General features: G+C 38.4%; 1 protein-coding gene across 4 annotated transcripts in view; it reads right to left on the reverse strand.

Annotated features, from left to right (window-relative positions):
• Positions 1-17,500, reverse strand: part of LOC113818769 (mucin-2) — a 399,463-nt gene that overhangs the window by 36,938 nt on the left and 345,025 nt on the right. For 3 of the 4 annotated variants that reach the window (XM_070122214.1, XM_070122212.1, XM_070122213.1), the window contains one exon: positions 5,091-5,185. In XM_070122214.1, the coding sequence (XP_069978315.1) occupies positions 5,091-5,185 (95 nt within the window). Of the gene's footprint in view, positions 1-4,016; positions 4,036-5,090; positions 5,186-17,500 lie in introns of those variants that run through there. The other variant, XM_070122216.1, reaches the window with a different exon arrangement.

Genomic DNA, 17,500 nt, shown 5'->3' on the forward strand with positions numbered 1-17,500 from the left:
AAGATAAAGAGAGGAATAGAGGAAGAAGAAAGAGAAGAGAAGGGTGAGGAAGACAAGAAGGAGAAAGGGGGAAGGAGAGGGAAGATAAAGAGAGGAATAGAGGAAGAGAGAGAGAGAAGAATAAGAAAGAGAAGAGGAGGAAGGAGAGGGAGGATAAAGAGAGGAATAGAGGAGAAAGAGAGAGAAGAGGAAGAAGTAAGAGAAGGGGGAGGAAGGAGAGGGAAGATAAAGAGAGGAATAGAGGAAGAAGAGGAAGAAGAAAGAGAAAGACAAGGGGGAGAAGGAGAGAGGGAAGATAAAAGAGAGGAACAGAGGAAGAGAGAGAGAGAAGAGGAAGAGAAGAAAGAGAAGAAGGAAGAAGGAGAGGGAAGATAAATAGAGGAATAGAGGAAGAGGAAGAAGAAAGAGAAAGACAAGGGAGAAAGGAGAGGAGGATAAAGAGAGGAATAGAGGAAGAAGAGAGAGAAGAAGAAGACGAAAGAGAAGAGGAAGAGAATATGAGGGACAGAGGAAGAAGAAAAAGAGAGAAGGTGAGGGAGACAAAAATGTAGTGGGGAGAAAGGAGAAGGAAAATAAAGAACTAAATAAAGAGAAGGAAAAAGAGGGGAGGCGAGGAAGACGAAGAAAGAAAGAGAGAAAGAGAAGGAAGATGAAGAGAGAGATATAGGAAAACGAAGAAGAGAGGGGAGGAGAAGATGAGAAAGACGAAGCGGATGAGAAAGAAAGGCAGAGGAAAAAAGGGAGAGAAGGAAGAATAGAGAAGGAGGAAAAGAAGAGGAATAAAGAAGAGGAAGAATAGAGAAGTGGAAAAAGAAGAGGACGTAGAGGAAGAGGAAAGAGGAAGAGAAAAAGGAAGGAGAGAGGAGGAAAAGAAGAGGATAAAGAGGAAGAGGAAAAAAAGATGATAAAGAGGAGGTGGAAAAGAAGAAGATAAAGAGGAAGAGGAAAAAGAAGAGGAAGAATAAAGGAGAAAAAGAAGAAGATGAAAGAGGAAGAGGAAAAAGATAAGAAAGAGGAATAAGGAAAAAATATGAAAGGTAGAGAAGGATGAAAAAGAAGAGGAGGAAATAGGAAGAGGGAAAAGAAGAGGGTGAGAAAGGGGAGGAGGATGAAAGGGAAAAAGAGGGAAGGATATATAAATAAGACAAGAGAAAATGAGGAGAGAAGAAACAGAAAAAAAAGCATCGCCCCCTTCATCAAAAAAAAAAAAATAAATAATAATAATAATAATAATAATGAAAAAAAAAAGAACCAAAACAGTGGAAAAATCAAAGCAAACAAAAAGCCAAATAATCAAAACAAACAAAGATTCAAGGCAAATAAACAAAGTAAAGCAAACGAATGAGAAACAAAAAACAACCAACAAATAATCAAAACAAACACACAAAAACAAAGAATCCAAAACAAATTATAAAAAAAGAATCAAGACACACAAACAAACTTACAGAAAACGATTAAAAAACAAAAAACAAACAAAACACATCAACCAAAAGTCCCTCCCCCCCAAAAAAAAAATATATATATATATAATAATAATCATCATCATAATAATAATAATAATAATAATAACAATAATAATAACAATAATAATAATAATAATAATAATAATAATAATAAATAAATAAAAGACCCAGCACCATTTCGCAAATCCCCCCCCCAAAAAAAAAAAATAGATATATATAATATTAATAACAACAACAACAACAATAATAATAATAAATAAATAAAAGCCCCAACACCATTTCGCAAGAGGAGGATTTCCCGTATCCCCCACCCAGGGGAGCCCCAACCCCCTCACCCCTCGCCTCCTCACCTCTTCCCCTGCTTAGAGCAAAATCCGAGTATTTCCCCTCCCCCCACCCTGTCGCCACTTGCCTCCCCCCCCTCTCTCCCACCCCCTCCACCCCGGCCTCTGCCTAACTGAGGTCCTGTTGGGGTTGATGAATGATGCACCCCCTCCCTGTTGCAACCCCCCAGCTACCCTCTCTCTCTCCACCCCCTCCCCCTCCCTGTCGTAACCTCCACCCCCTACCTTCCCTCTCCTCCCCCCCCATCCCCTCTCCACCCCCTCCCTGTCGCAACCCCCAATTCCCTCTCTCCACCCCCCAATCCTCTCTCTCTACCCCCCACCCCTACCCCTCTCTCCAACCCCTCCCTCGTCGCAAATCCTCCACTCCCCTACCACTCTTCTCTCCATACCCCCACCTCCCTACCCTCTTCTCTCCACCCCTCCCTGTCGCAACCCCCCACTCCCCTCTCCTCACCCCCACCTCCCTACCTCCCTCTCTCCAACCCCTCCTTCAGATTTCCTTCATCACATCTCCCCTTGAGACTTTCTTCCCCACCACCATCTGGGCACCACTGTTCACCCTGGCCACCTCGGGGCCTGCACGGGGTCAGGATCATGCTGCTTGCGCCTTCGTGTCCCTGCCATGCACAACACCGCGAGGGCTGTCCACCTCTCCGCATGGGAGCTCAGCTGTGCTGCTGGCATGGCTGAGAGGCCAGAGGTGGGGGTGAGGTGGGGGGTGTGGTGGAAGAGGATGGGGTGGGGTGTGGGTGGTGGTATAGGGGGTGGAAGTGGGTGGGGGTGGGCAGAGTGGATAAAAGTGGGGGTGGGGGGGATGAAGACGGCTATGGGCGGATGTGGTAAGAGGATGGGCGGTGAAGGTGGGATGGGGCAAGAGGACGGGTTGAGGGGGGGAAGGGAAGAGGATGGGGAGGTCAGTGGCAGGTGGAAGGAAGATCATGAGTAAATTTGGGTGGATAAGGAGGGAGGAAGAAGGAAGAGGACAAATTATGCAATATGTGTGTGTGTGTGTCGTGTGTGTGTGTGTGTGTGTGTAAATGTATGGGGGTGTGGGGGTGGAAGAGGATGGGGTTGTGTGGGGGTGGGTGTGAAGAGGATGTGTGTGGGTCAGGGGTGAGGGTAGTGTGGTGGGTGTGGGGGTGGAAAAGTTGGCGAGTAAATTTGGGGATAAGGGAGTGGAGAGGAAAAGAAGGAAGAGATAAATGATATGTACATGTGTGTGTGTGTGTGTGTGTGTGTGTGGTGTAAACAGGTGTGTGTGTGTGTGTGTGTGTGTGTGTGCGTGCATGTGGTGTGGGCAGGCAGCAGGCAGGCAGCAGGGTATGTGCGTGCGTGCGTGCGTGCGTGCGTGCGCGTGTGCGTGCGTGCGTGTGTGTGTGTGTGTGTGTGCGTGCGTGTGTGTGTAAGACAGAGTGGAGAGGAAAAGATGGAGGAAAAGGTAAATCGTGTATTTATGTGTGTATATATGTAAGTGTAAGTATAATATGGGTACACAGAAAAACATTTACTTATGCATACAGATACAATACAAAAACGTAAACTTAAACAGACACATACACACTGATGTACGATAACTATATAAACAGTAACTAGCCGCGTCGAAACAACATATCATTAATTACACATAATTAATCAGAAAATGTCACACACACACACATCCACACCATGAATATTATAGCGACATCATGTATACTTATACACACACACTACAGCATACAAACGCACATGCTTACACCTACACACACACTGCTACCTACCCACATGCCTCCCCACACACACAAACACACAAAAATCCCTTCCTCCCTCTGCCTACCCACCATGCTCCCTGCCTACCCTCCCTATCCCCACTGCACCTCCCCTCCCTACCCTCACCTCCCCTCCTACCCCCTCCCCACCCCCACCTCCCCCACCCCCACCCCATCCCTCACACTGCATACTCACCATGTTGCCAGCGTCAGGTGCTGGCATGTTACCTCCCCTCCCCACTCCCCACCTCCCCACCCCCCACCCCCATCCCTCACCTCACACTCACCGGTAGCGTCAGGTGCTGGCATGTGCCTCCCCTCCCCACCCCCACCCTCCCACCCCCCCACCCCCATCCTCACACCTCACCACTCACCGGTAGCGTCAAGGGTGCAACCGCTACCTCCCCTCCCACCCCCACACCTCCCCGCCCCCACCCCCCATCCTCTCACCTCACACTCACCGGTAGCGTCGGGTGCTGGCATGTTACCTCCCCTCCCCACCCCCACCTCCCCCACCCCCACCCCACCCCCACCCCTCACCCCTCCCACTCACCCGTAGCGTCGGGTGCTGGCCTGTTACCTCCTCCTCCCACCCCCACCTCCCCACCCCCATCCTCCTCACCTCACACTCACCGGTAGCGTCAGGTGCTGGCATGTTTTGCCCTCCCACCCCCACCTCCCCTTACACCCACACCCCCATCCCTCACACCTCCACACACTACTGGTAGCGTCGGAGTGCTGGCATGTTACCTCCCCACCCCCACCCACCCCACCCATCCCTCCACACCTCACACTCACCAGTAGCTGTCCAGGTGCTGGCATGTTACCTCCCCTCCCCACCCACCACCCTCCCATCACCCCACACATCCCTCACACCTCACACACTCACCAGTAGCAGTTCAAGGTGCACAAGCTTCCTTACCTCCCTATTCTCCACCCACCCCACCATCCCTCACACCTCACACCTCCCGGTAGCGTCGCTGGTTGGCATGGCCTCCCTCCCCACCCCCACCCCACCTACCCCATCCCCTCACTCCTCACTCACCGGTAGCGTCAGGTGCTGGCATGTTACCTCCTCCCCCACCCCCACCCACCCCACCCATCCCTCACACCTCACACTCACCGGTAGCGTCAGGTGCTGAGCATGTTACCTCCCTCTCCCCACCCCCACACCCACCCCACCTCCATCCTCTCACCTCACGCACCGGTAGCGTCGGGTGCTGGCATGTTACCTCCCCTCTCCAACCCCACCTCCCCACCCCCACCCCCATCCCTCACACCTCCACACTCACCGGGGTAAGCGTCGGGTGCTGGCATAGTTACCTCCTCCTCCACCCTCACCCACTCCCACCCATCCTCACCTCCTACACACTCGCCAGGTAGCGTCAGGTGCTGGCATGCCACCTCCTCTCCCCACCCTTCACCCCACACCCACCCATCCCTCACACCTCACACTCACCGGTAGCGTCGGGTGCTGGCATGTTACCTCCCCTCCCCACCCCCCACCCCACCCATCCCTCACACCTCACACTCACCGGTAGCGTCGGGTGTTGGCATGTTGCAGGGTTCCAGCCGATGAGGGCGAGGAGGAGGCAGGCAAGGGCCGCCCGGCCGGCTAAGGTCTTCATTTCTGCGAAAAAAAGAAGAGAGAGGATTGTGTTAGTGCGGGTCGATGGGAGGGGGTGGTGTGGGGGAGAGGGAGGGGGAGAGGGGGTGGGAGGGAGAAGAGAGGAAAGGGTGGGGATAGAGAGGGAGAGAGATGGAGGTATATAGAGAGGGAGAGGGAGAGGAAGAGAGAGAGAGGGAGGGAGGGAGAGGAAGAGAGAGAGAGGGAGAGGGAGAGGCAGAGAGAGAGAGAGAGAGAGAGAGGAAAGAAAGAGAGAGAGAGAGAGAGAGAGAGAGAGAGGGAGAGAGAGAGAGAGAGAGAGAGAGTGAAAGAAAAAGAGAGAGAGAGAGAGAATGAAAGAAAGAGAGAAACAGACAGACAGAGACAGAGTGAAAGACAGAGGTAAAGAAAGAAAAAAGGACAGATAGACACAAGAGAGAACGAAACAAAATGATGCACAATGGTAATATAAACCAAGCATTTTGTGTAATAATATGACTAAGAATAATAAAGACAACAAAATCGGGATAAAATTAAGACGTATTACATTAGGCTGGACAATAAACCAGAATTTATACCATTATAAAAGCACTGCAACCCGGAATTAAGATTCAAAAAAAAAAAAAAAAAAAAAAAAAATACAAGCAAAACATGCAATTAAAATGAATAAAAAGGTACATTAAAATAACCACGTAAAAATGTGAATAAAAATAATATGATAAAAGATAATGTAGGAATGAAAAATGAAAGAAAAAGGATTACATAACGACAGAATGATAATAATATTAACATAGACAATAGTAATAATAAAAAAAAAAGATTTAGATTTAGATTTAGATTTAGAACTAGATTTAGAAATCTTATTAAATGATAATACAAAAAGTCATTTTATGATCATATTACAATTAAATATGCCAACAGTCATTAGTAAAATAAATAAATAAAGTAACAGCATCGCCGGGAACTTGACCTCGCCTGCAGAAAGAGGTCACACGAGGTCGCAAAAACCTTTTTGATAATTTATATTTCCATCTCCAGTAACCTTTAGCATTAATTCATAAAACAAATAAATAATTAAATAGAATAATTGAATCCCCGGTCTCTCTGCGCCCTCCTCCCCCATCCCCCTGTCCAGGGTACCCTCCTCCTCTCACTCAGTTCTCCCCCCCACCCCCCCACCCCACCAACCCCGCTTCACAGCTACCTCTCCCCATAAACCCCTGTATCCAACTCCTTATCTATTTTCTGTTTATTTTGACTTCTTTCTGAAGACTTTTCTCATTATGTAAATCGAAAAAAAAATTCAGCATTTTACATTTCTAAAAGACACAGATACCAAATTTCCATGGTTTTCTAGCCTCGAAAACAAAATTCCATGGTGGGGAGATTTCAGTCTCAATTTCCATGCTTTTCCATGATTTGCCAGGACCATTGCGAACCCTGTTTCCCTTCCCCCTCCCTCCCTCCCTCCTCTCCCTCCCTCAAGACCCTTCCCCTCCTACATTCTTCTCCACTCACCTATCCTCGTGTATTCTCCCTCTACCCCCCGTCCCTCTCACGCATGCCTCTCCCCTCCATCCTCTGCCATTCCCTAACCATCCTCCCCCATCCAGGTCCCTCCCTCCTTCTCCCACCCCTCCCTTCCCCTACATTTCCCCATCCTACCCCTCCTCTCCCTCCCATTCACCATTCCCCCCCCCAGGTCTTCCCCTCTGTTCTCCCCCCCTTCCCTCTAAACCCCACCCCCACCCTTTCCGCCCAGGTCGCTCCCGTGCATCCCTCCTCAATCTCCCCCCCTCTCACTCCCTTCCCACCCTCCTTCCTTTCCCCTCTACATCCCTCCCACATCCCTCCTCCCGACCCATCCTCCTTCCCCCCTCTACATCCCTCTCTTCCACCCCATCCCTCCCACCCTTCTCCCCCCAGGTCTCTCCCCCCGCTCCCACCCTCCTTCCCCTAACCTCCCACCCTTCCCTCCTGCTCTCTCCCTCCCACCCTCTTTTTTCAACCTCATCCCCTCCCCTCTCCCCTCCCCCAACCTCCCTCCCTCCCCCTCTCTCACCCCGCATCTTCCTCCCCTCTCCTCCATCCTCGCCTTCCCCCACTCTGCTTCCCCCACCTTCCCCCACTTTTCCTCCCCAACCTCTCCTTCTCCCTCTGGAATCCTCCCTCCCTTCCAGATCTTTCCTCTCCTCACATCCTCCTTCCCCTCAAATCCTCTCCTCCCACCCTGCCCTACCTTCTCCCCTCCTGTCTACCTCTCCCTTCCATCCTTCCCTCCCCCACCCCTCCCTCCTCCCTCTCCACCTCCCCAACCTCCCCCTCCCCTTCTAAAGAAAGCGTCTTGTTTACCCCGGCGTCTCAACCTTGACCTTGAAACCTCGACGGAAGACACTTCATAATTTATGTGCAATAAAAAATGGAAGAGAGAAAAAGAAGGAATAAAAAAGAAGAAGAAGGAAAAGAATAAAAGGAGAGAGAAAAATAAAGGAAGATGATGATGAAGACGGAAAGAAGTAAAAGATGAGGAAAGAAATGAAAGAAGAAGAAATGGAAGATATGAATGATAAGCAAAGAAAAGAAAAATACAAAAAAAGAGAAAGAAGAAAAAAAGAAAGAAATAGAAGAAGAAATGAAAGGCAGAAAAAGAAGAGAAAAAAACGAAAGAAAGAAATTTAAACAAACAAAACAAAGAAAAAGAAGAATAAAAGAAACAAAAACAAACAAACAAAGAATAAAAGAAAAGAAACAAAACAAAACAAAGAAGAAACAAAACAAAACAAAGAAACAAAACAAAACAAAACAAACAAAGAAAAGAAACCAAACAAAGACAAAGAAAAGCCAAACCAAACAAGACAAAAAAAACCCTAAGAAACAAAAAACAAAATGAGGAGAAAAAGAAACAAAACTGGAAAAAAACAACAAACTCATTTGGTCTCGATGACACCCCCCTCCACCCATACTGAGCTGAGGCGGCGGAGGTAGAGGTAATAAATCCCATATCAGCCAGAGAGCGAGGAGGAGGTGCAACCTTGTTTGGCTCATCACTCTGGTCTGGCTAAGGCTACATGGGCGCTGACATATTTACATATATTTTTATGTATTTTTATATATATATATATATGTATATATATATATATATATATATATACATATATATATATATATTATTAATATTAATATATATATTATTATTATTATATATTTTATTATTTTTATTATTTATTTATTTTTTTATTTATTTATTATACATATATATATATATATATATATATATATATATATATATATATATACATATATATATATACATATATATTTTATTTTTATCTTTTTACTTTACTTAATTTTACTTAATACATAACATATTTATTTATATATATATATAAATTATTATATATTTATATTGTCATTACATATTATTATATTTTTTTATTTATTAATTTTTATTTTTATTTATTTATATCCTATATTTATATATATTATGTTTTATATATCATATATATTGTATTTACTTTTATATATAATATATGTATTATTAATAAAGTTTATATATATATGTATACATAATATATATATAAAATATATACACATATATATATATATATATATATATATATATATATATATATACATATATATATATACGTTTCATAAATATTACATATATATATATATACATATTATATATATATATACATATATATATATATATATATATATATATAATATATATATATATATATTTGTTTAGATTTTTATAAATTCTTGTTCTGAGACTTAACAAACAAAATGAATATAATAGCATAAAAACTGATGAAAAAATCAGATCCATCAAAGTCTGTTTCTTCCGTTTAGAGATCAATATCCAAATAACAAAAACAACAAAATGGAAAGAAGAGTCCCACAGTTATAGTAATGAACAAATGTAAATAAGTGCACTGAGATTTATTTTGAGAGAGTGATGAAATATGAGTAAATGATAAATGAGAGAGAGATAAGGAGATAAAATGAGGAGTGATAAATGATAAATGATAATGATGTTTATATGTTATAAAAATATATATGAGCAGCTGAGACTGATGGAGGCAGAGGCGGCGGCGGAAAAATGATGAGAGTATTATCTGATGAGTGCAGAGGATGGAGGAGGCAACGACACTATATATATATATATGTTTATAATTTGTGTAAAGTAAATATATAATTTACATATAGAGAGACATATATAGCGGTTGTTTATGTTTAATATGTTTATTATATTATATATATATATATATATATATATATATACATATATATATATATATATATATATATATATATATATATATATATATATATATATATAAACAGAAACAATAAATCCAAATAAATAAAACTGAAACGATTTAACTCAAATAAATAAGAGAATTCTAAACTCTTCCTTCCAATTATCTCCATGAGAGTTGATGAATTCAGAAGAGATCCTCGAGAGGATCCAGTTTTGAGTAATGACCTCTGAATGACCATTATTGTTGAAGGTATGAGGCTTTGTGCTTTTTCATCCATATCAAATCAATCAGAAGCGGCTCAACATCAAGCAAATGATGGCATAATCATATTATTGAAAAACGATGCTAAACATTATTATTATTATTTATTTTACATACATATATACATTACCACAGCAACACACATTTATTTATACGCACATTACATATATTATTACAACATCGCTTAACACATACATACATACACACACACATACACATACATACATACACACATACACATATACATATTATTACACACTACATATATACATGTCATAATGACGTACATCCATATAATATATGACATATATATATACATATACATACATATATGTTATTATATTATTACATATATATGTTATTATACATATATACAAGTGGCTATACATATATGTTATGTATAGCAAGGTAAGGTTTACATATGGCGTATATGTATATATGCTATTAAGTATATGTTTACAGAGAGTAGGATATATGGGGTGTTATAATGCATATAATCCAGAGTGGTGTTATATGCATATATATATGGCATATATAAGTGCTATACATATGTATATACATGGTATATATATATATATGATGTACTTTATGACATACACGCAGTGGTATGTTGTCAATGCTTGCTCTTATGGCAGGCATATGGCAGCATATATGGCGGCGGTTGGCAGGTATATATATGGCGGCAGGCATATACCACGCTGATCCCATATATATGGTATATATATGGCATATGGCGTATATAAGTATGGTTGCTGCTATATATATACATATATGCAAGGGCGTTATATCGTATATGCGTTGCTAAGCATCCGCATACATCCGATATGCAGGTTAGAGCATATATTCTATTATATATATGGAGGACGCACTGAACCCATAGAATGAGGAGGAGGTGGAGGCAAGAGAGGCAGCAGAGGAGGAGCATAGAGGCAGGCAGATGATGATATATATATATATATATGTATATATATAAAGTATATATATATATATATATATATATATATATATATCCTAGCAGGGTATATATATAAAGAGTTCCTGATATACAAAGAAAGTAAATATATATATATATATAGATATAGATATATATATATATATATATATATATATATATATATATATATATATATATATATATATATATATATATACATATATATATATATATATGATATATATATACCTGTATATATATATATATGTATATATATATATATATGTATATATATATGTATATATATATATATATATATATATATACATATATAAGTATATCCTATAAGTATAATATTATATATATATATATATATATAATATATATATATATATATATATATATATATAATATATATATATATATATATATATATATATATATATATATATATATATATAACTAACTATATATATATTATACATATAATATATATATATATATATGTTTATATTATATTTATTTAATCCATAGACAAAACCTATATAGGATAGATATATGAGAGAACCCATTTATATTATATATACTATATATATATATATATACAAAGTCACAAAAATAATCCTCTCATAACTAATCTAATGTGAATCATAACTTATAAACCATTTTAATAATGATTCATTCAACGATATGAAATAAAGAAGATGAGGATATACATATATATTTACATAACTATATATGATATATATTTATAACATATATATGATGACATATAATAAATGTATATATACATATATTTATATTATACTATATAATATTTATATATATATATATGTATATTATTATTATTATTATGTTTATATATATACATGTTAATATTATTATATTATATACATAATATATATTATATTATAAGTATATATTTATTATATATATATTTATATATATTTATATATTATTTTATCACATACATATTATATTATTATTAATATTATATTTTATTATTATTTATATTGTTGGTTTAGTTTATTATTTATTATCATGATGATATATTATTATTATTATGTCTATTGATGATATTATTATATTATTATTTATTATTATTTTATTTAGTAAAATATATATTATATTTATTATTAATATTTTAAAACATATTAATTATTATTAAATATTATATTATTATTTATTAAATGATTATTTAATAACAAATTATATATTATATTATTATTTATTATATCATATTTATTATATATATTTATATTATTATTGTCTATTATTATTATTGGATATTATATTATTTATCTTTTTCTCTCTTACGTCCATTTATTTTATTATTGATATTTATCGATGATGATGATAAAGTGATGATGATGATGATGGCTATGATATGATGATGATAATGTGATATTTACGACAATGATGATGATTATCGTTTATTTGATATTTATCGACATTTATTTTATTATTTATACGAGATTACGATGATTATATTGATGATGGCTATTTATTTAAAATGATATTATTTATTTAAAATATTAGATATCTTAAATTTTATTTATTTACGATGCGCAAGTGATGATTATTTATTTTATATTTATTACGATTTATTTATTTATTATTTAAATATTATTTATTTATTTATTTAAAATGTTATTATTTTTAAAATTTTAAAATTTTATTTACTATTTATTTTTATGATGATTAATGATCATTTTTACTTATTTATTTAATGAGATGCCTATTATATGATGATATTTTATTTAAATTATTATTATATCATATGGGTTTACTTTATTAGTTTATTTATTTATATTTATTATTATACGATATATTATTATTTATTACATTTATTTACTTGTCATGTTCTTATTAAGTATTATATTATTATTTAAAATTATTTATTAAAAATATAAAATTATTTATATTATTTAAAAACTATAAAAAAATGAAATATTATTATATTTATTTAAAAATAATATATACATTATATGTTATTATAAACAACAAACATTATTGATGGGCATTTATTTACGATGATTATTTACTATTTATCGTGATGATGTGTAAGAGTGGATATGGAAATATGATGAATAGCCAAAAAAGAAAACAATCAAAAGAAAGAAAGAAACAGAAGAAAAAGAAGAATAAAAAAGAGAAAAAAGAAAAGGAATAAAAAAATGGTAAGACGAATTAGAAAGAAGAGAAGACGGAAAAAAAGAAGATAATTAGTGGCAGAAGCAGAAGGCAAAAGAAAAGCAAGAAGGAAATAGAAGAAGAATAAAACGAAAGAAAAGAACGAAGAAGCAGAAGAAGAGAAAGAAAATTAAGAGAAAGCAGAAGCAGAAGAAGAAGAAGAAGAAGAAGACAAAAAAGAAAAAGCTGAAGAAGCAGAATGTAGAAGAAGCAGAAGATAAAGAAGAAGCAGAAGACAAAAAAGAAAAAGCAGAGAAAGCAAAAGCAGAAGGAATTAAAAAAAACAAAAGGACGAAAGAAAGAAAAGAAGAAGCAGAAGACAAAACAGCAAAAGCAGAGAAAGAAAAGAAAGAAGAGAAAGCAGAAGCAGAAGAAATTAACAAAGGACGAAAGAAAGAGAATAAAAAGCAGAAGACAAAAAGAAAAATCTGAAGCAGAAGATAACGAGGAAAAAGCAGAAGACAAAAAAGAGAGAGCAGAGAAAGAAGAGAAAGCAGAGGAAGCAGAAGCAGAAGATAAAGAGGAAGAAGCAGAAGACAAAAACGAGAAAGCAGAGGAAGCAGACGCAAAGAAGAGAGAGCAAAGGAAGCAGAAGCAGAAGATAAAGAGGAAGAAGCAGAAGACAAAAAAGAGAAAGCAGAGGAAGCAGACGCAGAGAAAGCAGAGGAAGCAGAGGAAGCAGAAGATAAAGAGGAAGAAGCAGAAGACAAAAAAGAGAAAGCAGAGAAACGAAAAGCAGAGAAAGAAGAGAAAGCAAAAGCAGAAAAAGCAGAGGAAGCAGAAGAGAGGCGAGAAAGCAGAGAAAGAAGCAGAAAAAAAGGAGACAGAGAAAGAAGAAAAAGCAAAGGACGAAAGAAAGAGAAGAAGCAGAAGACAAAAAAGCAAGCAGAGAAAGCAGAGAAAGAGGAAGCAGAAAAAGCAGAAAAAGCAGAGAAAGAGGAAGCAGAGGAGAGGCGAGAAAGCAGAGAAAGAAGAAGCAGAAAAAGCAGAGAGAGCAGAGAAAGAGGAAGCAGAGGAGAGGCGAGGAAGCAGAGGAAGCAGAGAAAGAGGAAGCAGAGAAAGAAGAAGCAGAAAAAGCAGAGAAAGAAGAAGCAGAAAAAGCAGAGAAAGAAAAAGCAGAGAAAGCAGAAGCAGAGGAAGCAGAGGAGAGGCGAGGAAGCAGAGAAAGCAGAGAAAGAGGAAGCAGAGAAAGAAGCAGAAAAAGCAGAGAAAGAAGAAGCAGAAAAAGGCAGAGGAAGCAGAGAAAGGGGAAGCAGAGGAGAGGCGAGAAAGCAAAAGAAGAGAAAGAGGAAGCAGAAGCAGAGGCGAGACAGCCAATCCATTATTCAGAGGTCAACTTCCGGCCATTGACGACCGGCGCCGAGACTCAACTTCGAAAAGAGATTCTTGGGTTCTTTCGCTCGGACGAAGGAGGAGAGAGAGAGAGAGAGAGAGAAGGAGGGAGGGAGAGGGGGAGAGGAGGGAGGAGGAGAGGGAGGGAGAGAAGGGAGGGAGGGAGGGGGGAGAGGGGGAGAGGGAGAGGGAGAGGGAGGGAGAGAGGGAAGGGGAGTAGGAGGCAGAGGGAGAGAGGGAGGGGGAAGGGGGGGGTGAGAATGGGAGGAGAGAGGGGAGAGAGAGAGAGAAGGAGGGAGAAGGGAGAGGGAGAGAGAGAGAGAGAGAGAGAGAGAGAGAGAGAGAGAGAGAGAGAGAGAGAGAAGGAAGGAGGGGAGGGAGGGAGGGGAGAGGGAGAGAAGGAGGGAGGGAGGGAGGGAGGGGGAGAGGGGGAGGGGAGAAAGGGAGGAGAGAGAGACAGGGAGGGAGGGAGGAGAGGGGGAGAGGGAGAGGGAAGGAGGGAGGAAGGAGGGTGAAGGAGGGAGAGAGAGAGAAGGAGGAAAGAGGGGGGGAGGATAAGAAAGAGAGGAAAGAAAAGAAAAAGATTGAAAGAGAAAGAGAAAGGAGAGGCGGAAGAAAAAATGAAGAAAGAAAAGAAAAGAAAATCCTAATTATTACTCTTGATCCAACACGAACAAAAATTCGAAAATAAATAAAAATATAAATACTCCTCTTCAAATAATCAAATAAGATTTTTTTCATTTATAAAAGAAGAAGAAGAAGAAAAAAAAACAAAAAAACCGTGCATTCACTCAAAGCGAAGAAGAAGAAGAAGAAAAAGAAGAAAAAAAATATGCAGAACACTCGTATCTCGCCAACGCATCCGGACACACGATCGCCAATGAAAGCGCGCGTCCGAATGCGTTGAATCGATCCCATGCGAACACGAAGCATTTTTTGCGATTTAAATTGTTTATTATCATTAATATCGTTGTTATTGTTAGTTTTATCTATTTATATATTCGTTTATTATTATTATCATAGATATTATTAATATTACACTTGTTACCATTATTATTATCGGCATCATTATTATTATCATCATGATTATTATTGTTATTATTATCAGCATTATTATCAGTAGCATTATCATCATTATCATTAGTATCATCATAATTATTATCATTATTGTTATTATTATTGTTATTTTTGCAACTGGTAGTAGTTGTAATAATATAATAATGATGATGGTTATTATTACAACAATGAGTATTTTCAATACTATTATTTCAATTGAATCACACACACAAGCACACACACACGTACACACATACGCACACACACACACGCACGCACACACACACGCACACACACACACACGCACACGCACACACACGCACACGCACACGCACACACACACACACACACCTACACACATACTCACACACACACACACACACGCACACACACGTACACACATACGCGCACACACACGCACACACACACGCACGTACACACACACACACACACACACACACACGTACACACGCACACATACACACGCACACACACGCACATGTTACTGCACACAAACACACGCACACACACACACACACACGTACACACGCACACATACACACGCACACACACACGTACACACATACGCGCACACACACACGCACACGCACACGCACACAGGCCCTGAACTAAATTAAATCCATAAACAGCCATAAAACAACAATAACAGCCATTCTCAATCGATCCATTAAAGAGACAAGCGACAATAAAAAAGACGAACCCATTTAACAATCACTTCTTCACGAAATTGACGCGGAAATCACCATTTTCCTGCAATTACCGACGGAGCAAAACAAACAAACAAATAACAAAAAAACCCAAGGCCATTGGCGCTACCTCGAGAGCAAGAAGGGTCTACACGACAAGAGAGTCACGTTAAGATCTATTTTCCAATAACATTATCACGCATGGATGAACCTTGTGAATTTTTCTCCTTCGCGCGTTGCCAAGACAAAAGAGAAGAAGAAAAAAAGATTCGAGTAACTTGTGTCTGCTTTTCAATACACGAAACAAAAGATGGTATATATACACTTTTTAAAAAAATAACTTAATCTTGTTTTATGATTATATTCTAATATCGTTATTCATTTCCTACACTGGACGATCAATACTTGGGTTGTTAGGTTAATCAATCTGGCTAAAATGTGGAGGAACGTGTATGAAATATTTTATTTATAGACAAAACTGCCGTTAAATATTTAATTTTGCAGAGCGGTGTGTGTGGTTCATACGAGATAATGAAATGAAGATTTGGCAACGCTGCATAACGTCTCATCAGGAAGAGGGAGCATCTGGATAAATAAAATTTCTATCTATTTCTATTTATCAATTTACTGATTTCATTATTATATTTTTTTTTTCATAAATGTCACATTATTAATGTTACTTTCTATCTCATTACTATTCACAACATGAACGACATTCTATACAAATATCTAGCATTATGGTAATTGGTATGGACATTATTATTATCGTTATGATCGCTGCTTCAATCATCTAAATCATTAAAACGGAAGAGACATAAAAGAGAAAGATGACAACGACGGAGAGGAGGAGAAGGAAAATGGAGGAGAGGGAAGAAGAAAAAGAAGACGAAGAAGAAGAAAAGAGAAAAGAACAAAAATACTAAGAAAAAACAGAAAATAGAATAGGAAGCAACAAAACAAAAATAGTAAAAAGAATAAAAAAAAGATAAAATATACATAAAACAAAACCAAAATAAAATAAGCAAGAGAACAAAAGCCGCCCCTAACCCCCCACACACCCCTAAAAAAAAAAAAAAAAGAAAAGAAAAGAAAAAAATTAACCACGTTATTCTCACCGCAGCCGCCGCCGTTCCCGCCAAAAACAAGCGAAATGCCAAACCGTTTTCCCCGCGAAAAATAAAACCCGTCAGAAGGCTTTTCGTTCTTCAAAGGCCAAGCCGAGACAATCTCTGTTCTTGTCCATGTTCTCGGAAGAACACAAATGTCACTTCTCATTCCTCTAAGAGAACGGGTTGGATGAGGGGGGTAGGGGGAGGGGAGGAGGGGGGGGCTTTGATTGGCTTTTGGTCCGGGAGTTTTTGAAAGTTATTTTAAGTCTTTCTTGTTATCTTTACTATTGTCATTTCAGTATCATTGGTGGTATTGTTATCATTGTTATTGTTCTTAATATCATTATCATTATCATCATTATCATTATCATTAGTATTATTACTATCATCATCATCATTATCATCATTATTGTTGTTATTATTCTTATCATACTGTTATCATTTTTTATCATCACTGAAGCAGTATTATCCTTATC

This window comes from Penaeus vannamei, chromosome 5 (assembly GCF_042767895.1).
Source record: "Penaeus vannamei isolate JL-2024 chromosome 5, ASM4276789v1, whole genome shotgun sequence".
Lineage (NCBI taxonomy): Eukaryota > Metazoa > Arthropoda > Malacostraca > Decapoda > Penaeidae > Penaeus > Penaeus vannamei.